Source organism: Balaenoptera borealis, assembly GCF_965194805.1.
Source record: "Balaenoptera borealis genome assembly, chromosome: 20".
Taxonomy (NCBI): domain Eukaryota; kingdom Metazoa; phylum Chordata; class Mammalia; order Artiodactyla; family Balaenopteridae; genus Balaenoptera; species Balaenoptera borealis.
Window position 1 is genome coordinate 19,767,789 of NC_138879.1, and position 27,828 is coordinate 19,795,616.

At 41.5% G+C, this 27,828-nt stretch overlaps 5 protein-coding genes, 1 long non-coding RNA gene and 1 pseudogene across 10 annotated transcripts in view; 1 reads left to right on the forward strand and 6 right to left on the reverse strand.

Annotated features, from left to right (window-relative positions):
* LOC309619297 overlaps positions 1-27,828 on the forward strand; it is a 388,116-nt gene that overhangs the window by 293,039 nt on the left and 67,249 nt on the right. Inside the window, exon 10 of one of the 4 annotated variants that reach the window (XR_014238864.1) lies at positions 13,757-14,287. The exons of the other annotated variants lie outside the window; for them this stretch is intronic. This is a non-coding gene — a long non-coding RNA (uncharacterized lncRNA). Of the gene's footprint in view, positions 1-13,756; positions 14,288-27,828 lie in introns of those variants that run through there. 4 annotated transcript variants of the gene reach the window in all.
* On the reverse strand, positions 1,174-2,780 carry LOC309619278 (keratin-associated protein 9-3-like). Its single transcript, XM_082374345.1, has one exon. It carries the CDS (start codon positions 2,201-2,203, stop codon positions 1,772-1,774), a length of 432 nt encoding a protein of 143 aa, XP_082230471.1. The 5' UTR covers positions 2,204-2,780; the 3' UTR covers positions 1,174-1,771.
* Positions 3,732-6,366, reverse strand: LOC309619274 (keratin-associated protein 9-3-like). Its single transcript, XM_082374341.1, has one exon. It carries the CDS (start codon positions 5,787-5,789, stop codon positions 5,358-5,360), a length of 432 nt encoding a protein of 143 aa, XP_082230467.1. The 5' UTR covers positions 5,790-6,366; the 3' UTR covers positions 3,732-5,357.
* LOC309619275 (keratin-associated protein 9-3-like) lies at positions 8,346-9,383 on the reverse strand. The gene has a single exon (XM_082374342.1). The coding sequence runs from the start codon at positions 9,373-9,375 to the stop codon at positions 8,944-8,946; it is 432 nt and encodes a 143-aa protein (XP_082230468.1). The 5' UTR covers positions 9,376-9,383; the 3' UTR covers positions 8,346-8,943.
* Positions 12,689-13,763, reverse strand: LOC309619284 (keratin-associated protein 2-2-like). Its single transcript, XM_082374350.1, has one exon. The coding sequence runs from the start codon at positions 13,085-13,087 to the stop codon at positions 12,698-12,700; it is 390 nt and encodes a 129-aa protein (XP_082230476.1). The 5' UTR covers positions 13,088-13,763; the 3' UTR covers positions 12,689-12,697.
* On the reverse strand, positions 18,585-20,019 carry LOC309619285 (keratin, high-sulfur matrix protein, IIIA3 pseudogene; annotated as a pseudogene). Its single transcript has one exon. The product of its transcript is annotated as a keratin, high-sulfur matrix protein, IIIA3 pseudogene (transcript).
* Positions 26,426-26,944, reverse strand: LOC309619286 (keratin-associated protein 2-3-like; the record flags this gene model as incomplete). The annotated part of the gene is made up of 1 exon (XM_082374351.1): positions 26,426-26,944. The coding sequence occupies one exon, from the start codon at positions 26,942-26,944 to the stop codon at positions 26,555-26,557; it is 390 nt and encodes a 129-aa protein (XP_082230477.1). The 3' UTR covers positions 26,426-26,554.

Consider the following 27,828-nt stretch of genomic DNA (forward strand, 5'->3'; position numbering starts at 1 on the left):
GAACATGAGTGTACAAATATCTCTTCCAGACCACGCTGTCAATTCTTCGGGGTATATACCTAGGAGTAGAACTGCTGGATCATATGGTAATTCTATTTTTGATTTTTTGAGTAACTGCCATACGGTTTCCCGTAGTGGGTGTATCATTTTACATTCACGCCAGCAGTGCACAGGGGTTCCAATTTTTCCATGTCCTTGCCAACACTTTGAGTTACTTGAGAGTAGCCATTCAAATGGATGTGAGGTGGTATGTCACTGTGGTTTTGGTCTGCATTTTCCTAATGATGAGTGGTACTGAGCATCTTTTCATGGGTTTTTTGGCCATTTGTATATCTTCCTTGGAGATATGTCCATTCATGTCCTTTGCCCAGTTGTTTGTGGTTGTTGTTCTTGTTTTGTTGTTGAGTTGCAGGAGTTCTTTATATATTGTGGAATACTAACCCGTCATCAGATATATGATTTGCAAATACCTTCTCCCATACAGTGGATCGCCTTTTCATTTTGTTGTGTCCTTTGATGCAGAGAAGTTTTTAATTTTGATGTAGTTCAGTTTGCCTGTTTTTTAACTTTCGTTGTCTATTCTTTTGGTGTCATATCCAAGAAATCATTACCAAATCCAATATCACGAAGATTTTCCTCTGTGTTTTCTTTTACGAGTTTTATAGTTTTAGCTTTTATAGGTAAGTCTTTGATCTATTTTGAGTTAACTTTTGTAGATGTTTTGAGATAAGGGTCCAACTTCATTTTTTTGCGTGTGAACATCTGGTTTTCCCCACACCATTTGTTGAAAAGATTGCCCTTTCCTATTGAATGGTCTTGGCACCTCCGTTGAAGATCTTTTGACCACATATGTGAGGGTTAATTCTGGGCTCTCTATTCTATTCCATATTTGTGCATATGTCTGCTTTTATGTCAGTACCATGCTGTTTCGATTACTGTAGCTTTGTAGTGTAGTTTGAAATCAGAGCATGAGATGCCTCCAGCTTTGTTCTTCTTTCTCAAGATTGCTCTGGCTATTCAGGGCCTTTTGTGGTTCCATACAAATTTTGGGATTGTTTGTTATATCCTGGAAAACGCCATTGGAATTTTGATAAGGATTGCATTGAATCTGTAGATTACTTTAGGTAGTATGGACATTTTAACAATAGTAATTCTTCCAGCCATGAGCATGAAATACCTTTCCCTCAGTAAACCCTCAGGTATTTTTAGTTTGTGCTCTTTATGGGGATTAACCTCCCCTGGATTTGATCATATATCCTAACATGGTGTAAGAAGAGTACCACGGGATATCAAAGTCAGATTAGAATCTTTTTGGCGACACTCAATGAAGGAAAAGAGATACGTTTGCCGTACCAAATATGTATAATTTATTAGACCTCGGTATATTATTCCCCTTTCATAGGAAGTGAAAGTTGCAAGACGGTGGAGTTTAGGAGGTGAATGTGTCTGAGAAGGACAGATGGTTCTTCCTCAGCTTTGGCAGCCTTGGGCTGTGGAGAGGAGGCTTGCTGAAGGTCAATCCCAAGGCAAACTTGTTTTCCCATTTCTTGGGTCGAATTTGTATTTTGGTGGCCTTAGTGGAGAGATCAAGATCTTTCTAGTATTGAATGGAATCAGATAAGTCTGTGAAGTCCAAATATTTGGTAACCCCTCAGAAAAAGTCAATTAAAGTTCAAGAACTTGTTAGTGTCCAGGGGTGGTTGAAGAGATAATTACTTCATGGATTGAGGTGGAAGTTGAACTTTCAAGTTGAAAATCAGCAACCTGGCTTTTAGCAGGTGGGCTGCCAGCAAGTGGGCTCACAGCAGGTGGGCTGGCAGCAGCAGGCTAGGCGGCAGCAGGACCGTCCACAGTAGGATGGGCGGCAGCAGGAGGCCTGGGCATGGTGCAGCTGGCAGCAGCACGGGGGGGTGCAGCTCACCACACAGCAGGGAGGCAGGCAGGTGCCCTCCACGCGGCAGTCAGGTCGGCACCACCTGGTGCGGCAGCTCACAGCTCCACTGCCCCCCTCCTGGCCACAGCCAATGCTACCAGCAATGCCACAGCCAGTCTCACAGCCACTGGTCTGGCAGCAGTTGGTCTGGCAGAAGGTTGGCTGGCAACACCCGGTTTGGCAGCAGGTTGGCTGACAGCAGCTGGAGCCACAGGTCCCACCAGTGGAACAGATGGGAAATCCACAGAAGCTAGTGGAAGAGCAGGCCATGGTGTCAGGAGTTAGGTTGAGAGTTGACTTGTTAAGAGAAGTTTCTGAGTTTTGGCTGCACTTCCTACGTCTGGCCTTTTATATATCCTGCAGAGCCGTGTATTTCCCTAACATTTAGCATTTTTCCTTGATACCATTGCGAAGTCAGTCTCTGACTGGCTAATACCTGAGTTGTTAAGGTTATAAATAGCATTTTCAATGGACTGCTTGGGTCATTGTTCAATTAAATCTCATTATGTTTCTTCTTTGCCCTTTGGATCAAGCCAAGGCTCATTATGGAAGTCACATGATAGTCTAGACTTGGGCCAACCATTGCCCTGGCTTGCTTTGTCATAAATGTCCTTTGACAACCTTGAGGCAGAGTTTATCTAAACTGAACATTCTCTTCCTAACTGGTCATTCAATTAAGGATCATGATCTCGTAAACAATTTGTCTTGACTTGGAATGGCTACCATTAGTGTCATCAAAACGTGAGCTATCACCTGATTCATCAGCATCAGAAGAAGTATGCTTTTCTGTGTTCCGTTTGTGCAAGTTACAGGATCCTCAGAACTCGAACAAGTAGTTTTGTTATCAATGTACATATTCCCAACTGAAACCCTTAATGACTTTTCTTGTGGATTGTTTCCTGACTCTACTAAATTAAACATAATATGCTAGTAATAAATACACATTTTAATAAGTCAAACAGTAGGCAGGCATATAAAGAAAAGTTAATGTTCTTCCTCCTTTCCCCAAAACGTACACATCCCTTCCAAGACTAGTACTTCAGAGATAATCAATATTAATACTTTTGGTGCACGTACTTTGACACCTTTCTCCCTGCTTGTGCAAACATAAACCAGTGTATGTACACATACATTGTCTTGCTTAGTAAAGTTGGGGTCTCCTATACCTATTTATTTAAAAAACATTTTCACTGTAATAAAATACACATGACATAAAATTTACCATCTTAACCATTTTTAAGTGTACAGTTCACTAGTGTTAAGCATATTCACATCGTTGTGCGATCAATCTCCAGAACTCTTTTTGTCTTACACAACTGAAACTCTATATCCATTAAACAACCACTCCCCCATTCTCCCCTCCCCAAGCTCTTGGCAGTCATCATTCTAATGTGTGTTTTGATGAATTTGACTGCTCTTTGTACCTCATGTAAGTTGAATCATACAGTATTTATCTTTTTGTGACTGGCTTATTTCACTTAGCGTAATGTCCTCGAGATTCATCCACATTGTAGAATATGACAGAATTTCCTTCCTTTTTAAGGCTGAATAAGATTCCATTGTACGCTTGTTCCACGATTTGTTTATCCATTCATCCCTCGATGACACTTGGGTTGCTTGCCCCTTTTAGCTATTTGCAATTAGTGCTGCCAGGAACATGAGTGTACAAATATCTCTTCCAGACCACGCTGTCAATTCTTCGGGGTATATACCTAGGAGTAGAACTGCTGGATCATATGGTAATTCTATTTTTGATTTTTTGAGTAACTGCCATACGGTTTCCCGTAGTGGGTGTATCATTTTACATTCACGCCAGCAGTGCACAGGGGTTCCAATTTTTCCATGTCCTTGCCAACACTTTGAGTTACTTGAGAGTAGCCATTCAAATGGATGTGAGGTGGTATGTCACTGTGGTTTTGGTCTGCATTTTCCTAATGATGAGTGGTACTGAGCATCTTTTCATGGGTTTTTTGGCCATTTGTATATCTTCCTTGGAGATATGTCCATTCATGTCCTTTGCCCAGTTGTTTGTGGTTGTTGTTCTTGTTTTGTTGTTGAGTTGCAGGAGTTCTTTATATATTGTGGAATACTAACCCGTCATCAGATATATGATTTGCAAATACCTTCTCCCATACAGTGGATCGCCTTTTCATTTTGTTGTGTCCTTTGATGCAGAGAAGTTTTTAATTTTGATGTAGTTCAGTTTGCCTGTTTTTTAACTTTCGTTGTCTATTCTTTTGGTGTCATATCCAAGAAATCATTACCAAATCCAATATCACGAAGATTTTCCTCTGTGTTTTCTTTTACGAGTTTTATAGTTTTAGCTTTTATAGGTAAGTCTTTGATCTATTTTGAGTTAACTTTTGTAGATGTTTTGAGATAAGGGTCCAACTTCATTTTTTTGCGTGTGAACATCTGGTTTTCCCCACACCATTTGTTGAAAAGATTGCCCTTTCCTATTGAATGGTCTTGGCACCTCCGTTGAAGATCTTTTGACCACATATGTGAGGGTTAATTCTGGGCTCTCTATTCTATTCCATATTTGTGCATATGTCTGCTTTTATGTCAGTACCATGCTGTTTCGATTACTGTAGCTTTGTAGTGTAGTTTGAAATCAGAGCATGAGATGCCTCCAGCTTTGTTCTTCTTTCTCAAGATTGCTCTGGCTATTCAGGGCCTTTTGTGGTTCCATACAAATTTTGGGATTGTTTGTTATATCCTGGAAAACGCCATTGGAATTTTGATAAGGATTGCATTGAATCTGTAGATTACTTTAGGTAGTATGGACATTTTAACAATAGTAATTCTTCCAGCCATGAGCATGAAATACCTTTCCCTCAGTAAACCCTCAGGTATTTTTAGTTTGTGCTCTTTATGGGGATTAACCTCCCCTGGATTTGATCATATATCCTAACATGGTGTAAGAAGAGTACCACGGGATATCAAAGTCAGATTAGAATCTTTTTGGCGACACTCAATGAAGGAAAAGAGATACGTTTGCCGTACCAAATATGTATAATTTATTAGACCTTGGTATATTATTCCCCTTTCATAGGAAGTGAAAGTTGCAAGACGGTGGAGTTTAGGAGGTGAATGTGTCTGAGAAGGACAGATGGTTCTTCCTCAGCTTTGGCAGCCTTGGGCTGTGGAGAGGAGGCTTGCTGAAGGTCAATCCCAAGGCAAACTTGTTTTCCCATTTCTTGGGTCGAATTTGTATTTTGGTGGCCTTAGTGGAGAGATCAAGATCTTTCTAGTATTGAATGGAATCAGATAAGTCTGTGAAGTCCAAATATTTGGTAACCCCTCAGAAAAAGTCAATTAAAGTTCAAGAACTTGTTAGTGTCCAGGGGTGGTTGAAGAGATAATTACTTCATGGATTGAGGTGGAAGTTGAACTTTCAAGTTGAAAATCAGCAACCTGGCTTTTAGCAGGTGGGCTGCCAGCAAGTGGGCTCACAGCAGGTGGGCTGGCAGCAGCAGGCTAGGCGGCAGCAGGACCGTCCACAGTAGGATGGGCGGCAGCAGGAGGCCTGGGCATGGTGCAGCTGGCAGCAGCACGGGGGGGTGCAGCTCACCACACAGCAGGGAGGCAGGCAGGTGCCCTCCACGCGGCAGTCAGGTCGGCACCACCTGGTGCGGCAGCTCACAGCTCCACTGCCCCCCTCCTGGCCACAGCCAAGGCTACCAGCAATGCCACAGCCAGTCTCACAGCCACTGGTCTGGCAGCAGTTGGTCTGGCAGAAGGTTGGCTGGCAACACCCGGTTTGGCAGCAGGTTGGCTGACAGCAGCTGGAGCCACAGGTCCCACCAGTGGAACAGATGGGAAATCCACAGAAGCTAGTGGAAGAGCAGGCCATGGTGTCAGGAGTTAGGTTGAGAGTTGACTTGTTAAGAGAAGTTTCTGAGTTTTGGCTGCACTTCCTACGTCTGGCCTTTTATATATCCTGCAGAGCCGTGTATTTCCCTAACATTTAGCATTTTTCCTTGATACCATTGCGAAGTCAGTCTCTGACTGGCTAATACCTGAGTTGTTAAGGTTATAAATAGCATTTTCAATGGACTGCTTGGGTCATTGTTCAATTAAATCTCATTATGTTTCTTCTTTGCCCTTTGGATCAAGCCAAGGCTCATTATGGAAGTCACATGATAGTCTAGACTTGGGCCAACCATTGCCCTGGCTTGCTTTGTCATAAATGTCCTTTGACAACCTTGAGGCAGAGTTTATCTAAACTGAACATTCTCTTCCTAACTGGTCATTCAATTAAGGATCATGATCTCGTAAACAATTTGTCTTGACTTGGAATGGCTACCATTAGTGTCATCAAAACGTGAGCTATCACCTGATTCATCAGCATCAGAAGAAGTATGCTTTTCTGTGTTCCGTTTGTGCAAGTTACAGGATCCTCAGAACTCGAACAAGTAGTTTTGTTATCAATGTACATATTCCCAACTGAAACCCTTAATGACTTTTCTTGTGGATTGTTTCCTGACTCTACTAAATTAAACATAATATGCTAGTAATAAATACACATTTTAATAAGTCAAACAGTAGGCAGGCATATAAAGAAAAGTTAATGTTCTTCCTCCTTTCCCCAAAACGTACACATCCCTTCCAAGACTAGTACTTCAGAGATAATCAATATTAATACTTTTGGTGCACGTACTTTGACACCTTTCTCCCTGCTTGTGCAAACATAAACCAGTGTATGTACACATACATTGTCTTGCTTAGTAAAGTTGGGGTCTCCTATACCTATTTATTTAAAAAACATTTTCACTGTAATAAAATACACATGACATAAAATTTACCATCTTAACCATTTTTAAGTGTACAGTTCACTAGTGTTAAGCATATTCACATCGTTGTGCGATCAATCTCCAGAACTCTTTTTGTCTTACACAACTGAAACTCTATATCCATTAAACAACCACTCCCCCATTCTCCCCTCCCCAAGCTCTTGGCAGTCATCATTCTAATGTGTGTTTTGATGAATTTGACTGCTCTTTGTACCTCATGTAAGTTGAATCATACAGTATTTATCTTTTTGTGACTGGCTTATTTCACTTAGCGTAATGTCCTCGAGATTCATCCACATTGTAGAATATGACAGAATTTCCTTCCTTTTTAAGGCTGAATAAGATTCCATTGTACGCTTGTTCCACGATTTGTTTATCCATTCATCCCTCGATGACACTTGGGTTGCTTGCCCCTTTTAGCTATTTGCAATTAGTGCTGCCAGGAACATGAGTGTACAAATATCTCTTCCAGACCACGCTGTCAATTCTTCGGGGTATATACCTAGGAGTAGAACTGCTGGATCATATGGTAATTCTATTTTTGATTTTTTGAGTAACTGCCATACGGTTTCCCGTAGTGGGTGTATCATTTTACATTCACGCCAGCAGTGCACAGGGGTTCCAATTTTTCCATGTCCTTGCCAACACTTTGAGTTACTTGAGAGTAGCCATTCAAATGGATGTGAGGTGGTATGTCACTGTGGTGTTGGTCTGCATTTTCCTAATGATGAGTGGTACTGAGCATCTTTTCATGGGTTTTTTGGCCATTTGTATATCTTCCTTGGAGATATGTCCATTCATGTCCTTTGCCCAGTTGTTTGTGGTTGTTGTTCTTGTTTTGTTGTTGAGTTGCAGGAGTTCTTTATATATTGTGGAATACTAACCCGTCATCAGATATATGATTTGCAAATACCTTCTCCCATACAGTGGATCGCCTTTTCATTTTGTTGTGTCCTTTGATGCAGAGAAGTTTTTAATTTTGATGTAGTTCAGTTTGCCTGTTTTTTAACTTTCGTTGTCTATTCTTTTGGTGTCATATCCAAGAAATCATTACCAAATCCAATATCACGAAGATTTTCCTCTGTGTTTTCTTTTACGAGTTTTATAGTTTTAGCTTTTATAGGTAAGTCTTTGATCTATTTTGAGTTAACTTTTGTAGATGTTTTGAGATAAGGGTCCAACTTCATTTTTTTGCGTGTGAACATCTGGTTTTCCCCACACCATTTGTTGAAAAGATTGCCCTTTCCTATTGAATGGTCTTGGCACCTCCGTTGAAGATCTTTTGACCACATATGTGAGGGTTAATTCTGGGCTCTCTATTCTATTCCATATTTGTGCATATGTCTGCTTTTATGTCAGTACCATGCTGTTTCGATTACTGTAGCTTTGTAGTGTAGTTTGAAATCAGAGCATGAGATGCCTCCAGCTTTGTTCTTCTTTCTCAAGATTGCTCTGGCTATTCAGGGCCTTTTGTGGTTCCATACAAATTTTGGGATTGTTTGTTATATCCTGGAAAACGCCATTGGAATTTTGATAAGGATTGCATTGAATCTGTAGATTACTTTAGGTAGTATGGACATTTTAACAATAGTAATTCTTCCAGCCATGAGCATGAAATACCTTTCCCTCAGTAAACCCTCAGGTATTTTTAGTTTGTGCTCTTTATGGGGATTAACCTCCCCTGGATTTGATCATATATCCTAACATGGTGTAAGAAGAGTACCACGGGATATCAAAGTCAGATTAGAATCTTTTTGGCGACACTCAATGAAGGAAAAGAGATACGTTTGCCGTACCAAATATGTATAATTTATTAGACCTCGGTATATTATTCCCCTTTCATAGGAAGTGAAAGTTGCAAGACGGTGGAGTTTAGGAGGTGAATGTGTCTGAGAAGGACAGATGGTTCTTCCTCAGCTTTGGCAGCCTTGGGCTGTGGAGAGGAGGCTTGCTGAAGGTCAATCCCAAGGCAAACTTGTTTTCCCATTTCTTGGGTCGAATTTGTATTTTGGTGGCCTTAGTGGAGAGATCAAGATCTTTCTAGTATTGAATGGAATCAGATAAGTCTGTGAAGTCCAAATATTTGGTAACCCCTCAGAAAAAGTCAATTAAAGTTCAAGAACTTGTTAGTGTCCAGGGGTGGTTGAAGAGATAATTACTTCATGGATTGAGGTGGAAGTTGAACTTTCAAGTTGAAAATCAGCAACCTGGCTTTTAGCAGGTGGGCTGCCAGCAAGTGGGCTCACAGCAGGTGGGCTGGCAGCAGCAGGCTAGGCGGCAGCAGGACCGTCCACAGTAGGATGGGCGGCAGCAGGAGGCCTGGGCATGGTGCAGCTGGCAGCAGCACGGGGGGGTGCAGCTCACCACACAGCAGGGAGGCAGGCAGGTGCCCTCCACGCGGCAGTCAGGTCGGCACCACCTGGTGCGGCAGCTCACAGCTCCACTGCCCCCCTCCTGGCCACAGCCAAGGCTACCAGCAATGCCACAGCCAGTCTCACAGCCACTGGTCTGGCAGCAGTTGGTCTGGCAGAAGGTTGGCTGGCAACACCCGGTTTGGCAGCAGGTTGGCTGACAGCAGCTGGAGCCACAGGTCCCACCAGTGGAACAGATGGGAAATCCACAGAAGCTAGTGGAACAGCAGGCCATGGTGTCAGGAGCTGGGCTAAGAGCTGGGCTGCTTTAGAAGTTTGTGAGTTGGGTCTGCTTTTCCCCTCGGGCTTTTTATATGCCTTGGTTAGTTCTTGTGTTTGTGACAGTCAGCATTTTTGTCTTACTACTCTTTAAACAAACTTTTCAGGGCCCTCTGATTGTTCAAACACTGAGTTATTTTAAATATATCTCCAAATTGGGTTTTCCTTACTGCTCAGCTAATACTCACCAAATATGTTTATCCTCGGTAGAAATACTGATGTTTCATTTTCAAACAATGCTGTAATTTCTCTTCAAGTCTCAGCCTTTGTTTTGCACTTGTGATCACATCACTTGTCACTCACAAGACAATGTGACTATAGGGTCATATTCATCAAACCTTCAGTCTCCAGAGTAAAATTATTAACCATTGATTGTCCTTCATGTAAGGGTATTTCTCTATGTTTTTTGATTGTTAAGATTATAGTTTTGGGACTTCCCTGGCGGTCCAGTGGTTAAGACTTCACCTTCCAATGCAGGGGGTCCATGTTCGATCCCTAGTTGGGGAGCTAAGATCCCACATGCCTCGCGGTTAGAAAACCAAAACATAAAACAAAGCAATATTGTAACAAATTCAATAAAGACTTTAAAAAATGGTCCACATCAAAAAAATCTTTAAAAAAAAGATTAGTTTCTATAATCAGCCAGATAAAACTCTGATAAACTCCACAGTCACAGGAATTCATAGATCCTTTCAGAAATTAAATCTCTCCAATTTCTCTAATCTCTCTTGAACTTCACACATTCACACTTGAGGAAACATTTATCACTGAGGAGGGTATATGGAATAAAACCTACTCCATTCCAATTTACTGTGGATATTTTGTTAGCACAAATTTAAAAGAAGGGCTGAAATTCATATCCAGTAAGGGAAAAAAAATCACAAAAATTTTAAGTGTAATTGACATTTCTCTATGAAGGATAAAAATCACTTCTAAAAATCACTTCAGTGATTTTCAGGATAAAAATCACTTCTAAAAATCACTTCAGTGGATTATCTGGAAAGCATTTATTTCTCGAAGGTGGGATTCATTTTATGTAACTACAACTTTTTTCCTATGAAAGGATGATATTAGACCACAGAGCATGACAATTGAATTTGTGAAGGAGAACCCATAAAGAAGCAGGAATTAGGAAATACTTTCTCTGGATCACAGTCTTATAAGGCAGGTTAGGGAATGCATGATCAAATATCATTCAATAGGTGTAAGTGCAAAGAGATTATGATAAATTTCAGCCAAAAAAAAATTGAAACAATTCTTGGTGATTTCTAAAAGAAAGACTGTGAATTTCCATTAAAAGTTTAGGGTTACATGGAAGAAAATGAAAAAAGTGGTGGCCAAAAGAATACATTATTGCTACTTGTGGTAGGTTTATTCTTGCATTCCAATCATGAATAGAAGCACATAGTTAGCTTTTATCAGGTGGAGGTGTTGGTTTGTACAGTGATAGAATTACATTAAAGAGTGACTGCTGTCAGTGTCAATAAAGATGTTCATGTCATATGGTAACCATGACTGCAAGTATGAACTTGAAAGATGGTTAGGGGAATCACCGAATGTTGGAGAGCCAAAACTTGATAAATCATCTAGTCCAACCATTTAATTGTATAGGTGTAGAAACTGACATCATTCTTTTTATAAAGAGCACATGGTTATTAAATACTATTATGCACACTAAAGGATTATGTAGAAGGGAAGACCCAATCTGCCTGCCTCATATCTTGCTCTAGTGCACAAATCAGCATAGTACAAATAGGTCAGATTAATCAAGGAAAAGAGTTGAACATAGAACCATTCAGCCTCAAAGTTCTAAGTTGGAACATTGATATTGTGGTGTGGACCACTTTTAATTTCCTCTCAGCATCAGTTGATGTTAGAATACTACTGAGTTTAGGATTGGCTGCCCTTTGGAGAGATTAGTGACTTGCTCCATTCACACAACCAGTGTATAGCCAGAAGAGCTGGGTGTAAAACTCCTATCCCTCATTCCTAGATCAGTTCATTTTATTTTATACCATGTTGCTTTCCAGGATCAACTAAAGTTAGTAAAACTCTTTGTCTTCTCTGTTTTTTTCCTAATATTTCATAATAGTTCAAGAATAGAAATATTAGTGGTAGGCAGAATACACTATAGAACTGTGATTTTAAACACACAGTAAATAAGCATAAATATTTTAAAATTCTAAGTGTCTTCTGACCAGAAGAGTTTCCCATAGAGCTGCAATTCCTAATTATTTTATTCCTAGTTGCTTCTTGTTTCCTATATTCAGATTGGTTAATACTCCTTCTGGGTGTCTATATCTGCCACACTCTTTGGGTCATCTTTATTCCATGGTCATCATCTTAGTTAGCTCTTATTGTGTATCACTTGGATCAGGGCAATGGCGTCTTGAATTGTTTCTGTATAGTCATTATATGTTTAGCCCTAGGGCTTTTGTTTTTATAAGCATCTACCATAGGAATCATCCCTATGCCCTACTCCTGTCATGGCATTCCCCTGCTCTAAGGCTTTCAACAGTTCTTCGTACTTATTGCATAAACGGCATACTCCTTTGGCTAGTATTCAAAGCACACAAATTTTCCAGATTTATCTCCCACATATGTGCTCTACATATATCCAGTGCTCCCAGTCAAACCATCTCTGAACAACCTCCCTCTATATACCTGTGTGAATACTGTTTCCATTATTGAAAATGCCATATTCCCTCAGATCTGCACACCTAAATCTATATAAAATGCTAGCTTCTTTTTCAATCTTTCTTGTTCTCCCCAATCAACAGTAACTTCTCTGTTGACACCATAGAGTGTGTTGTACTTTTTACATATTCTAATTTTTAGTTGAGTTGTTGTAAATTTGATTCATCTCCCTAGAAATTTCTTGAACAGGGGAACATTTTTAACTCAATTTTAATTTCTATTGTATACCATACAGTCTGTGGCTTGCAGATGTAGGCAATCAGTGGATTTTTGTTATGTTTATATTTCATGAAAAAAATTTAGAATAAATAAGTAAAACCAAGGCTGTGTTTGCTAGGCCAGAAAAGAGAAGTTTATTAGAAAACAAACATGCTGCAAGACTTAAGATCTAAGAAGGAAAGAAGGAAGTTGTCACTGTTACTTGAGAACAGTCCAAGCCTTAATAGATGAGTCTGGATCGCCATTGAACTCCTGCTTGATTTGGGGGTATTGATGGCTCAGAGGAGGTTTGTTAGGTAGACAAAAGGGGGTAGAACTTTTTCAGAAGGTTGCTTGCTGGCTCTCGGCAGTTAGTGCACTTCTCAGCAGCAGGAGGAAGTCCTGCAGATGGTGCGGCAGGGGGCCGGCTGGCAGCAGGGGTGGCGGCAGCACGGGGACTGCACAGAGACGGGATGGCAGCAGGTGGTGGTCCAGCAGCAGGGGCGGCAGACCACGGCCTGGCAGGACGTGGGGCAGCAGGTGATGGGGCGGCAGCAGCCGTCCTGCAGGCTGCACGGGGCGTAGCAGACTGGGCGGCGGCGGGGCTCACAGATGGGGCGCGTGCAGCGGGGCACGCAGGTCACGGGGCGGCACACGGTGGTCTTGTAGGACACTGGGCGGCAGCAGCGGGGGTCGTGGCAGCAGCGGGGCTGGAAGCAGCCTCCGGCGCAGCCCAGGGAGGAGGAGATGGGGCCGAAGCAGGAGCCGGTCATGGCGGTGTCTGGGGTTGAGTTGGCTTGAGCTGGTGAGAGGAGTTGGGAGTTCTCAGGTGTGAATGTCTTCCTCCTGCTCTGGGCCCTTTATATACCCTGGTCAGCTGCTGATGACCCCTCTTGTTTATCTTTTGGCCAATTAAGTAGACATTTGTTTTGACTAATGATTGCATTGCTGGTGAAATACTCATGATCTCATTAAAGAACATGTGTTACATCCCTAAATATGGATGTATTCACGCTGTTCATCATCAAAACCTCAGCACTCCTCTGCGCCATTTGAAGGGATAGCAGCTCTTCATGCTTATTCTGAGTAGACGGGACCTGGCAAATCCTGGGCAAAAGGGGCCTAAAGGGGCTGCATTTTTAAAGAAATTAAACATATAAGGGTTTCTAGAGCACTGACTAGATCCTATCCTGGACCCCCAAGAGATCCCCTGAAACACCTACATGTGAATCAGACAGGTGTCAGACACAGTCTTTTGTGTGGATTCCTTGGGAAAACATTTATGTTTCACTTGATGTATAGTGAAATGTACATGCCTTGAATAGTACTGCAGCTCATATGCTTGTATTGGAAAGGCAAAAGTTTATTTTCATAAACCAAGTGAGTATTAGAATAAAATATCCAAGAGTGCCATCATTTTTTTTCCTTTTTCTTTTTTCCAGCGCATGTTGCGGCATCTCTGATCTGGCTGGTCACAGAATATTGATTTTCTCTGAGGCATGACATGTTTTATACTTGCCTTTCTTGTGTGTGTGATATGGAATCGTGTAATGAGAAGTTTTTTCTTACTATACCTTGACATGGGTGCTACCACTATGAAGGGATAAGACAGAGGTTTGTTCTCCATCACAGATGTAGAAAACAAATTTATGGTCACCAGAGGGGAAAGGCGGGGACGGATAAATTGGAACATTGGGATTGACATGTACACACTACTATATATAAAATAGATAACTAATAAGGACCTACTGTATAGCACGGGAACTCTACTCAATACTCTGTAATGACCTGTATGGGAAAAGAATCTAAAAAGTGTGCATATATGTATATGAATAACTAACTGATTCACTTTGCTGTACAGCAGAAAGTAACACAACATTGAAAATCAACTATACTCCAATAAAAATTAATTTCAAAAAAAGACAGGATTTTTCACCAAACAGTGTACACGTATATGATACACTGTTCAAAGGAGTGGATTGGGGAGGTAACGCAGCTGTTCTCTGATGGCACGGCTAGAATTGTGATTCATGGACATGGTTCTTTGGGAATCTTTGCCACGGGCACTTGAGGAATTGCATGGGGAAAACGGTCTCATTACTTTGCACCTTTACTCCTATGACTCACCAGACAGGGTTTTGGATCACTTTAGGATCATTTCCATAATTCAAAAGAATGTGCCTCAGGCCCCAGGAGATAAAGCTTCCCAAATGGAATTTCAAACATAATGTCAAAACTTTAAAAGAAATGCAAATTGACTGAACGTAAATTGACACAATTGGGGAAACAGAGGAGGGAGAAATCCAGTACAATCTCATCGATGTAGACCTTCAACTCTCTCTCTCTCACGTTCTGTTGTCCATGGGCATGCGTGATTTTTTCAAAGCGGTAAGCAGAGCCTAGTTTTAAAAAACTTGTATATTCTGCTCTCTTTTCTCTTTTTTTCCCCAGCTTTCTTGAGATATAATTGACATATAACATTGTGTCATTTTAGGTGCACATTGTGATGGTTTGATACACATGTATATTGCAAAATCTTTACCAAAAAACGGTTAGTTAACAGATCCTTCACCTTACGTAACTATCATTTTGTTGTTCTTATGATGAGAACATTAAAGCTCTACTTTCATAGCACCTTTTGAGTAGACAGTATACCGTTGACCCGTGCACAACACGGGTTTGGACTGCACAGGTCGACTTATAAGCAGATGTTTTTCAGTAGTAAGTACTACAGTACCATACGACCTAAGGTTGGTTTCATCATGGAGAGGGAGGAAATGCAAGTACAGAGAAACCATAGATACAGAATCTTGGATATGGAGGGCAGAGGGTCGGTGCCCTTAACCCCAGAGTAGTTCAAGGGTCAACTATAGTATTGTTAACATAGTCACCGTGCTGTTCATTAGATCCTCAGGATTCACTCATCTCGTAACTGGAAGTTTGTATCTTTTGACCAACATCTCCCCATTTCTCCTATCCCTCAGCCCCTGGCAATTACCATTCTAGTCTATGTTTCTTTGAGTTTGATGGTTTTGATTCCACGTGTAAGTGATATCATATAATATTTATCTTTCTCTGTTTGACTTATTTCACTCAGCATAATGCCTTCAGGGTCCATCCATGTTATCCCAAAAGGCAGAATTTCCTTCTTTTTATGGGTGAATTATATGTAGAAAACATTTTGTTTATCCATTCATCTGTTGTTGGACGTTTAGCTTGTTTCAATGTCTTGGCAGTTATGAATAATGCTCTCATGTACATGGGAGTACAGATATCACTTTGAGATAGTGATTTCATCTCATTTGGATGTATTCTAAGATGTGAGATTACCGGATCATAGGATAGTTCTATTTTTAAATTTTTGAGGAGCCTCCATACTGTTTTCCATAGTAGCTGTATGAATTTACATTCCTACCAACAGTGCACCAGGGTTCTCTTTTCTCCACACCCTCACCAGCATTTGTTATCTCTTGTCTTCTCGATAATACCCATTCTAACAGGTGTGAGGTGCTATCACATTGTGGTTTTGATTTGCATCTCTCTGTTGATTACTGATGTTGAACACCTTTTCATGTACTTGTTGACCATCTCTATGCCTTCTTTGAAAAAATGTTTACAAATCCTCTACCCGTTTGTTAAGTGAATTGGTTTTTGGTTTTGTCTTGTTTTGTGTTGTTCTGGTGTTATTTAGGAGTTCCTTAATTTTTTGGATATTAACTGCGTATCAGATATATAGTTTGCAAATATTTTCTCCCATTCAGTGGGCTGCCTTTTCATTTTGCTGATGATTTCTTTTGCTCTGTAGAAGCTTTTTAGTTGGATGTAGTTCCATTTGCTGGCTTTTGCGTTTCTTGCTTGTGCTTTGCTCTTTTCAAGCCACATTGTCTGATAATCAATTTTTCCTGTTGCTTGAGTGGGGCATCTTCCTAAGGATCTCATTTTCTGCAAGGAGAACCTCTCTGGAGGATCACCTCAGTTAAGAAGACGAATTTCCCCACTCCAAACACTTCTGAGCCCAAATTGTTCCAAAATGATTTTTCTCTCCCTTTTATAAAGATCCACAAAGATGAAGAGTTCACTAGCCCTTCAGTAGGCAATTCTGGTGTTTATTCAGTCTAAGACACTCATCCTACCCCATGCCCAATTTCATTTCCAGGCAGAGAAAATATGGGTCATGGGTCATGTGTGAATAATTCATGTCCCCAAACTCTGTGAATTGACACTGGTGGCAAGTCATGTGCTATTTTCTGATGCCACTTATCCTAAAACCATACAACACTCATTAAATACTTTGCCACTTACTATGGGTCCTTGGGTCTTGAGGGATAATAAAGATATGTAATCAAGGTTGTTGTGAAGATTAAGTGAGCTAATAAGTGTGAAGCAGTAAGAACAGCGCCTGGCACTTAGTGTCTTATATTTGTTAAGTTAGTAAATATATTTTAATAGGTCATGTTACACTGGTGCCTTATAAACTCCAAATGTTGAACTCAGAACAAAGATGAATGTTTTTGATATGGCAAATGGCCAGTTCTCTGCTCAAATCACCACAGAATACATATTGAATAAGATTTTTCAGTGGGGAGTTTCATTAACAGAGTAAACTAAAACTACCTTGGAGGAAGATATAGAGCTCCCTCTATGTGAACACCAGTCTCTGTAAAGGGGAGTCAGGCTATTGATGTAGAACTGACAAGACAAATATGTGTCAGAATTGTGGAGAGTGGATTAACCCTACTGAAAGTACCACAACCCATGCAAGAGAGTGAGGTCTTAGAAAAACATCCTTAAAAGAAAAGGCTGAAAACCAGACAGCTTCTTAGTGGTGATGGGCAACAGATTTTGCATAAGGAATGCTAGGGCTTTATTTAATCCAACAATTTCCAACCATCACATTGTGAACAAATTTTAACATGAAAAATACTGTCTTGTTGAGTTCTCAATTCTCAATTGTCTATACAAATGGAGAAAAGCAATTGTACATATAATCTGAAACAGCTAGCAATGTTTAAAAATTCTTCATTCGGAACATAGCAAAAGTGCCCCTTGCTTTATGCAATTGAGATGATCGTAAAATGCTAAAATATAAATTCAATGTTTAATAATTTGCTCACATTTTAAAGATCTCAGGGACCTCCCTGGTGGTCCCATGGCTAAGAATCCACGCTCCCAATGCAGGGGCCCGGGTTCGATCCCTGGTCAGGGAACTTGATCTCATATGCCACAGCTGAGTGTTTGCATGCCGCAACGAAGACCTGGTGCAGCCAAGCAAACAAAATAAATAAATAAATATTTAAAACACCCAAAAGATCTCCGAGAAGTCCACTATTTACAACACGGTGGTATACTCTTACATGTAATAAAACACCTCTTTAGGAGTACAAACCGCTACTCTCTAACTTATCTGCTTTAAATTCATTTACACTTTGATAGTTACATTTTCAAGAGCATAGCATAATTGTGAGAAAATTTTAAATAATCTCCCGCAAATAGGTACAGGTTTTAGACAATCCAGTTCATCTAAAAATAAAATGTATGTTCACTTTTAAAAGTATATAATTGAGAAAACAATGAAGAAGAAGATGAATATTATTACCAGTTACTGTTAGATTTTGTTGCCTAATGTTCCAGGTATTTTTTAGGCATAAAAACACATAGGGGGCTTCCCTGGTGGCGCAGTGGTTGAGAATCCGCCTACCAAAGCAGGGGACACGGGTTCGAACCCTGGTCGGGGAAGACCCCACATGCCGCGGAGCTACGAGGCCCGTGAGCACAACTACTGAGCCTGCGTGTCTGGAGCCTGTGCTCCGCAACAAGGGAGGCCGCGATAATGAGAGGCCCGCGCACCGCGATGAAGAGTGGCCCCCACTTGCCGCAACTACAGAAAGCCCTCGCATAGAAACGAAGACCCAACACAGCCAAAAATAAATAAATAAATAAATTTTAAAAAAACACATAGACACGGACACACAGAACACATATTCCCTCACAAAATAGGTTCATATTTTACTGCTTACTTATTTTTTACTTAAAAATGACAGGACCATTGCATGAGGTTTCCTAATAGGTTTACAGTCGTCAACTATTTTTGGTATTTCTTATATTATGTACTATTTGACTTTTTTCTGATTTACAGCTCATGGCCCTAAGTAGATTATAACCTCTTCAAAGCAGGAACCGCCTTTTATTCCTTCATATTCCCTCAGGGTGGTCAACTCAGTGCCTTATTCACAGTAGATGTTCAATAAATAACTTGTACATTAACAGTGATTAACGTGCGTGAAAAATGCCTTCAATGCCCAGTTCCTGAGCACAAAGATAAGCAGCCCTGGAGAGCCAGTATGGATTTAATATCCACACAAGTCGACATTGTGAATAACATTCCAAATAACAGCCAGCGCTGTAATGCATAGAAGGGAGTGTCTATTACCTGAAGAAGCAGTTCTACTTGGTCACAAAATATGACAGTTCCTCTGCGCAGAGGAACGTGTCTCCGATCATAGTCAGAGGAAATGTTTGGCTTAAATGCTTAATGTCAGGGGGCTTGCGTTCTCCTGGGTCTTTTCTGAACATCAGTGGTTAGAATGACATTAAGAAACGTATTTGATCTTTCACTACTCATGGCTCCCTAGCTTCAAAAACAGGCGATTGGCCAGATGCCACTCAAGGTTCCTTCCACCTCTAACATACTGGGCTTTCTGTGCTGTGCTAGCAGGTGTGAGTTCAGTGAATGAATACCCAGACTGGGAATATAAGTGGTAACCCCAGTGTAGACTCCTTACTGGTCATTTTTGAAGAACATTTCTCAGGTGTGCGGCACCTGTCTGGAACCGTGGGCATCTGTGACTCTGTATATGTGATGAAGATATAGCTGTGCCCACCTTCCTTAGCTACTGTGTCCTATAAATGCCATCTACAATGATAAGAAGGAAACTACCCAGACTTAGGTTATTTTAGAGAACAATTTAAGAGGATTATTCTGTATCTTGCTTTCAATGTCTCTGGAAAATTCAGACAGAATCTCCTTAAAGGAAATATCACGAAGACCATGATTTCTATGCTGGGAGTGCTGAATTTATTAGAAAACCAACATGATATAGGAGGGAGCTGGGGTCTTGAGAAGACAGGATATTCTTCATAAGTAGTTCGTTTGAAGAGGGTCTTCGGTGCCTCTTAAAAGCTAATTAGAAGAGAGGAGGAATGGGCTTCTCGAGAAGAGACCTGCCACCTTCTGCTGTGAAGCTGTGGGACAGCAGGATGGAGCCGGCCATCTCTGGGGGACCCTTAGTGATGATGCGCTCCTAGGATGCATTGCTCAGCAGCAGGAGGAAGTCCTGCAGGTGGCCCAGCAGGGGTCCGGCTGGCAGCAGGGGTGGCGGCAGCACGGGGACTGCACAGAGACGGGATGGCAGCAGGTGGTGGTCCAGCAGCAGGGGCGGCAGACCACGGCCTGGCAGGACGTGGGGCAGCAGGTGATGGGGCGGCAGCAGCCGTCCTGCAGGCTGCACGGGGCGTAGCAGACTGGACGGCGGCGGGGCTCACAGATGGAGCGCGTGCAGTGGGGCACGCAGGTCACGGGGCGGCACACGGTGGTCTTGCAGGACACTGGGCGGCAGCAGCGGGGGTCGTGGAAGCAGCGGGGCTGGAAGCAGCCTCCAGCGCAGCCCAGGGAGGAGGAGATGGGGCCGAAGCAGGAGCCGGTCATGGTGGTGTCTGGGGTTGCGTTGGCTTGAGCTGGTGAGAGGAGTTGGGAGTTCTCAGGTGTGAATGTCTTCCTCCTGCTCTGGGCCCTTTATATACCCTGGTCAGCTGCTGATGACCCCTCTTGTTTATCTTTGGGCCAATTAAGTAGACATTTGTTTTGACTAATGATTGCATTGCTGGTGAAATACTCATGATCTCATTAAAGAACATGTGTTACATCCCTAAATATGGATGTATTCACGCTGTTCATCATCAAAACCTAAGCACTCCTCTGCGCCATTTGAAGGGGTAGCAGCTCTTCATGCTTATTTTGAGTTGATGGGACCTGGCAAATCCTGGGCAAAAGGGGCCTAAAGGGGCTGCATTTTGAAAGAAATTAAACATATAAGGGTTTCTAGAGCACTGACGAGATCCTATCCTTGACCCCCAAGAGATCCCCTGAAACACCGACATGTGAATCAGACAGGTGTCAGACACAGTCTTTTGTGTGGATTCCTTGGCAAAACATTTATGTTTCACTTGATGTATAGTGAAATGTACATGCCTTGAACAGTACTGCAGCTCATATGCTTGTATTGGAAAGGCAAAAGTTTATTTTCATAAACCAAGTGAGTATTAGAATAAAATATCCAAGAGTGCCATCATTTTTTTTTCTTTTTCTTTTTCTTTTTTCCAGCACATGTTGCGGCATCTCTGATCTGGCTGGTCACAGAATATTGATTTTCTCTGAGGCATGACATGTTTTATACTTGCCTTTCTTGTGTGTGTGATATGGAATCGTGTAATGAGAAGTTTTTTCTTACTATACCTTGACATGGGTGCTACAACTATGAAGGGATAAGACAGAGGTTTGTTCTCCATCACAGATGTAGAAAACAAATTTATGGTCACCAGAAGGGAAAGGCGGGGAGGGATAAATTGGAACATTGGGATTGACATGTACACACTACTATATATAAAATAGATAACTAATAAGGACCTACTGTATAGCACAGGGAAATCTACTCAATACTCTGGAATGACCTGTATGGGAGAAGAGTCTAAAAATGTGTGGATATATGTATATGAATAACTGATTCACTTTGCTGTTCAGCAGAAAGTAACACAACATTGAAAATCAACTATACTCCAATAAAAATTAATTTCAAAAAAAGACAGGATTTTTCAGCACACAGTGTACACGTATATGATACACTGTTCAAAGCAGTGGATTGGGGAGGTAACGCAGCTGTTCTGTGATGGTACAGCTAGAAGTGTGATTCATGGACATGCTTCTTTGGGAATCGTTACCACGGGCAGTTGAGGAATTGCGAGGGGAAAACGGGCTCATTACTTTTCACCTTTACTCCTATGATTCACCAGACAGGATTTTGGATCACTTTAGGATCATTTCCATAATTCAAAAGAATGTGCCTCAGGCCCCAGGAGCTAAAGCTTCCCAAATGGAATTTCAAACATAATGTCAAAACTTATAAAGAAATGCAAATTGACTGAATGTAAATTGACACAATTGGGGAAACAGAGGAGGGAGAAATCCAGTACAATCTCATCGATGTAGACCTTCAACTCTCTCTCTCTCACGTTCTGTTGTCCATGGGCACTCGTGATTTTTTCAAAGCGGTAACCAGAGCCTAGATTAAAAAAACTTGTATGTTCTGCTCTCTTTTCTCTTTTTTTCCCCAGCTTTCTTGAGATATAATTGACATATAACATTGTGTCATTTTAGGTGCACATTGTGATGGTTTGACACACATGTATATTGCAAAATCTTTACCACAAAAAGGTTAGTTAACAGATCCTTCACCTTACATAACTATCATTTTGTTGTTCTTATGATGAGAACATTAAAGCTCTATTTTCATAGCACCTTTTGAGTAGACAGTATACAGTTGTCCCGTGCACAACACAGGTTTGGACTACACGGGTCGAGTTATAAGCAGATGTTTTTCAGTAGTAAATACTACAGTGCCACACGACCTGAGGTTGGTTTCATCATGGAGAGGGAGGAAATGCAAGTACAGAGAAACCATAGATACAGAATCTCGGATATGGAGGGCAGAGGGTCAGTGCCCCTAACCCCAGAGTAGTTCAAGGGTCAACTATAGTATTGTTAACATAGTCACCGTGCTGTTCATTAATTCCTCAGAATTCATTCATCTCGTAACTGGAAGTTTGTATCTTTTGACCAACATCTCCCCATTTCTCCTATCCCTCAGCCCCTGGCTATTACCTTTCTTGTCTATGTGTCTTTGAGTTTGATGGTTTTGATTCCACGTGTAAGTGATATCATATAATATTTATCTTTCTCTGTTTGACTTATTTCACTCAGAATAATGCCTTCAGGGTCCATCCATGTTATCCCAAAAGGCAGAATTTCCTTCTTTTTATGGGTGAATTATATGTAGAAAACCTTTTATTTATCCATTCATCTGTTGTTGGACGTTTAGCTTGTTTCAATGTCTTGGCAGTTATGAATAATGCTCTCATGTACATGGGAGTGCAGATATCACTTTGAGATAGTGATTTCATCTCATTTGGATGTATTCCAAGATGTGAGATTACCAGATCATAGGGTAGTTGTATTTTTAAATTTTTGAGGAACCTCCATACTGTTTTCCATAGTAGCTGTACGAATTTACATTCCTACCAACAGTGCACCAGGGTTCCCTTTTCTCCACATCCTCAGCAGCATTTGTTATCTCTTGTCTTCTTGATAATACCCATTCTAACAGGTGTGAGGTGCTATCACACTGTGGTCTTGATTTGCATCTCCCTGGTGATTAGTGATGTTGAACACCTTTTCATGTACTTGTTGACCATCTCTATGCCTTCTTTGAAAAAATGTTTACAAATCCTCTACCCGTTTGTTAAGTGAATTGGTTTTTGGTTTTGTCTTGTTTTGTGTTGTTCTGGTGTTATTTAGGAGTTCCTTAATTTTTTGGATATTAACTGCTTATCAGATATATAGTTTGCAAATAATTTCTCCCATTCAGTGTGCTGCCTTTTCATTTTGTTGATGATTTCTTTTGCTCTGTAGAAGCTTTTTAGTTGGATGTAGTTCCATTTGCTGGCTTTTGCGTTTCTTGCTTGTGCTTTGCTCTTTTCAAGCCACATTGTCTGATAATCAATTTTTCCTGTTGCTGGGGGTGGGGCATCTTCCTAATGATCTCATTTTCTGCAAGGAGAACCTCTCTGGAGGATCACCTCAGTTAAGAAGACGAATTTCCCCACTCCAAACACTTCTGAGCCCAAGTTGTTCCAAAATGATTTTTCTCTCCCTTTTATAAAGATCCACAAAGATGAAGAGTTCACTAGCCCTTCAGTAGGCAATTCTGGTGTTTATTCAGTCTAAGACATTCATCCTACCCCATGCCCAATTTCATTTCCAGGCAGAGAAAATATGGGTCATGTGTGAATAATTCATGCCACAAACTCTGTGAATTGACAGTGGTGGCAAGTCATGTGCTATTTTCTGATGCCACTTATCCTAAAACCATACAACACTCATTAAATACTTTGCCACTTACTATGTGTCCTTGGGTCTTGAGGGATAGTAAAGATATGCAATCAAGGTTGTTGTGAAGATTAAGTGAGCTAATAGGTGTGAAGCACTAAGAACAGTGACTGGCACTTAGTGTCTTATATTTGTTAAGTTAGTAAATATATTTTAATAGGTCATGTTACACTGGTGCCTTATAAACTCCAAATGTTGAACTCAGAACAAAGATGAATGTTTTTGATATGGCAAATGGCCAGTTCTCTGCTCAAATCACCACAGAATACATATTGAATAAGATTTTTCAGTGGGGATTTTCATTAACAGAGTAAACTAAAACTACCTTGGAGGAAGATATAGAGCTCCCTCTATGTGAACACCAGTCTCTGTAAAGGGGAGTCAGGCTATTGATGTAGAACTGACAAGACAAATATGTGTCAGAATTGTGGAGAGTGGATTAACCCTACTGAAAGTACCACAACCCATGCAAGAGAGTGAGATCTTAGAAAAACATCCTTAAAAGAAAAGGCTGAAAATCAGACAGGTTCTTAGTGGTGATGGGCAACAGATTTTGCATAAGGAATGTTAAGGCTTTATTTAACCCAACAATTTCCGACCATCACATTGTGAACAAATTTTAACATGAAAAATACTGGCTTGTTGAGTTCTCAATTCTCAATTGTCTATACAAATGGAGAATAACAATTGTACATATAATCTGAAACAGCTAGCAATGTTTAAAAATTCTTCATTCGGAACATAGCAAAAGTGCCCCTTGCTTTATGCAATTGAGATGACCATAAACTGCTAAAATATAAATTAAATGTTTAATAATTTGATCACATTTTAAAGATCTCAGGGACCTCCCTGGTGGTCCCGTGGCTAACACTCCACGCTCCCAATGCAGGGGCCCGGGTTCGATCATTGGTACTTGATCTCATATGCCGCAGCTGAGTGTTTGCATGCCACAACGAAGACCTGGCGCAGCCAAACAAACAAAATAAATAAATAAATATTTTTAAAAACCCAAAAGATCTCCGAGAAGTCCACTATTTACAACACGGTGGTATACTCTTATATGTAATAAAAGACCTCTTTAGGAGTACAAACCGCTGCTCTCTAACTTATCTGCTTTAAATTCATTTACACTTTGATAGTTACATTTTTAAGAGCATAGCATAATTGTGTGAAAATTTTAATTTCCCCCAAATAGATACAGGTTTTAGACAATCCAGTTCATCTAAAAATAAAATGTATGTTCATTTTTAAAAGTATATAATTGAGAAAAAAATGAAGAAGAAGATGAATACTATTACCAGTTACTGTTACATTTTGTTGCATAATGTTCCAGGTATTTTTTAGGCATAAAAACACATAGGGGGCTTCCCTGGTGGCGCAGTGGTTGAGAATCCGCCTGCCAATGCAGGGGACACGGGTTCGAACCCTGGTCGGGGAAGATCCCACATGCCGCGGAGCTACGAGGCCCGTGAGCACAACTACTGAGCCTGCGTGTCTGGAGCCTGTGCTCCGCAACAAGGGAGGCCGCGATAGTGAGAGGCCCGCGCACCGCGATGAAGAGTGGCCCCCACTTGCCGCAACTACAGAAAGCCCTCGCATAGAAACGAAGACCCAACACAGCCAAAAATAAATAAATAAATAAATAAATTTTAAAAAAACACATAGACACGGACACACAGAACACATATTCCCTCACAAGATAGGTTCATATTTTACTGCTTACTTATTTTTTACTTAAAAATGACAGGACCATTGCATGAGGTTTCCTAATAGGTTTACAGTCATCAACTATTTTTGGTATTTCTTATATTATGTACTATTTGACTTTTTTCTGATTTACAGCTCATGTCCCTAAGTAGATTATAACCTCTTCAAAGCAGGGACCCCCTTTTATTCCTTTATATTCCCTCAGGGTGGTCAACTCAGTGCCTTATTCACAGTAGATGTTCAATAAATAACTTGTACATTAACAGTGATTAACGTGCGTGAAAAATGCCTTCAATGCCCAGTTCCTGAGCACAAAGATAAGCAGCCCTGGAGAGCCAGTATGGATTTAATATCCACACAAGTCGACATTGTGAATAACATTCCAAATAACAGCCAGCGCTGTAATGCATAGAAGGGAGTGTCTATTACCTGAAGAAGCAGTTCTACTTGGTCACAAAATATGACAGTTCCTCTGCGCAGAGGAACGTGTCTCCGATCATAGTCAGAGGAAATGTTTGGCTTAAATGCTTAATGTCAGGGGGCTTGCGTTCTCCTGGGTCTTTTCTGAACATCAGTCGTTAGAATGACATTAAGAAACGTATTTGATCTTTCACTACTCATGGCTCCTTAGCTTCAAAAACAGGCGATTGGCCAGATGCCACTCAAGGTTCCTTCCACCTCTAACATACTGGGCTTTCTGTGCTGTGCTAGCAGGTGTGAGTTCAGTGAATGAATACCCAGACTGGGAATATAAGTGGTAACCCCAGTGTAGACTCCTTACTGGTCATTTTTGAAGAACATTTCTCAGGTGTGCGGCACCTGTCTGGAACCGTGGGCATCTGTGACTCTGTATATGTGATGAAGATATAGCTGTGCCCACCTTCCTTAGCTACTGTGTCCTATAAATGCCATCTACAATGATAAGAAGGAAACTACCCAGACTTAGGTTATTTTAGAGAACAATTTAAGAGGATTATTCTGTATCTTGCTTTCAATGTCTCTGGAAAATTCAGACAGAATCTCCTTAAAGGAAATATCACGAAGACCATGATTTCTATGCTGGGAGTGCTGAATTTATTAGAAAACCAACAACATGATATAGGAGGGAGCTGGGGTGTTGAGAGGACAGGATATTCTTCATCAGTAGTTCATTTGAAAAGGGTCTTCGGTGCCTCAAAATCTAGTTAGAAGAGAGGAGGAAGCGGCTTCTCGAGAAGAGACCCGCCACCTTCTGCTGTGAAGCTGTGGGACAGCAGGATGGAGCCGGCCGTCTCTGGGGGACCCTTAATGATGATGCGCTCCTAGGATGCATTGCTCAGCAGCAGGAGGAAGTCCTGCAGGTGGCCCAGCAGGGGTCCGGCTGGCAGCAGGGGTGGCGGCAGCACGGGGACTGCACAGAGACGGGATGGCAGCAGGTGGTGGTCCAGCAGCAGGGGCGGCAGACCACGGCCTGGCAGGACGTGGGGCAGCAGGTGATGGGGCGGCAGCAGCCGTCCTGCAGGCTGCACGGGGCGTAGCAGACTGGGCGGCGGCGGGGCTCACAGATGGGGCGCGTGCAGCGGGGCACGCAGGTCACGGGGCGGCACACGGTGGTCTTGCAGGACACTGGGCGGCAGCAGCGGGGGTCGTGGCAGCAGCGGGGCTGGAAGCAGCCTCCGGCGCAGCCCAGGGAGGAGGAGATGGGGCCGAAGCAGGAGCCGCTCATGGTGGTGTCTGGGGTTGCGTTGGCTTGAGCTGGTGAGAGGAGTTGAGAGTTCTCAGGTGTGAATGTCTTCCTCCTGCTCTGGGCCCTTTATATACCCTGGTCAGCTGCTGATGACCCCTCTTGTTTATCTTTTGGCCAATTAAGTAGACATTTGTTTTGACTAATGATTGCATTGCTGGTGAAATACTCATGATCTCATTAAAGAACATGTGTTACATCCCTAAATATGGATGTATTCACGCTGTTCATCATCAAAACCTAAGCACTCCTCTGCGCCATTTGAAGGGATAGCAGCTCTTCATGCTTATTCTGAGTAGATGGGACCTGGCAAATCCTGCGCAAAAGGGGCCTAAAGGGGCTGCATTTTTAAAGAAATTAAACATATAAGGGTTTCTAGAGCACTGACCAGATCCTATCCTTGACCCCCAAGAGATCCCCTGAAACACCGACATGTGAATCAGACAGGTGTCAGACACAGTCTTTTGTGTGGATTCCTTGGGAAAACATTTATGTTTCACTTGATGTATAGTGAAATGTACATGCCTTGAATAGTACTGCAGTTCATATGCTTGTATTGGAAAGGCAAAAGTTTAATTTCATAAACCAAGTGAGTATTAGAATAAAATATCCAAGAGTGCCATCATTTTTTTTCTTTTTCTTTTTTCCAGCGCATATTGCGGAATCTCCGATCTGGCTGGTCACAGAATATTGATTTTCTCTGAGGCATGACATGTTTTATACTTGCCTTTCTTGTGTATGTGATATGGAATCGTGTAATGAGAAGTTTTTTCTTACTATACCTTGACATGGGTGCTACAACTATGAAGGGATAAGACAGAGGTTTGTTCTCCATCACAGATGTAGAAAACAAATTTATGGTCACA

Coding starts and splice junctions, on each gene's coding strand:
- LOC309619278 (XM_082374345.1), bottom strand. CDS start 2,203: ATGGCCTGCTCTTCCACTAGCTTCTGTGGATTTCCCATCTGTTCCACT.
- LOC309619274 (XM_082374341.1), bottom strand. CDS start 5,789: ATGGCCTGCTCTTCCACTAGCTTCTGTGGATTTCCCATCTGTTCCACT.
- LOC309619275 (XM_082374342.1), bottom strand. CDS start 9,375: ATGGCCTGCTGTTCCACTAGCTTCTGTGGATTTCCCATCTGTTCCACT.
- LOC309619284 (XM_082374350.1), bottom strand. CDS start 13,087: ATGACCGGCTCCTGCTTCGGCCCCATCTCCTCCTCCCTGGGCTGCGCC.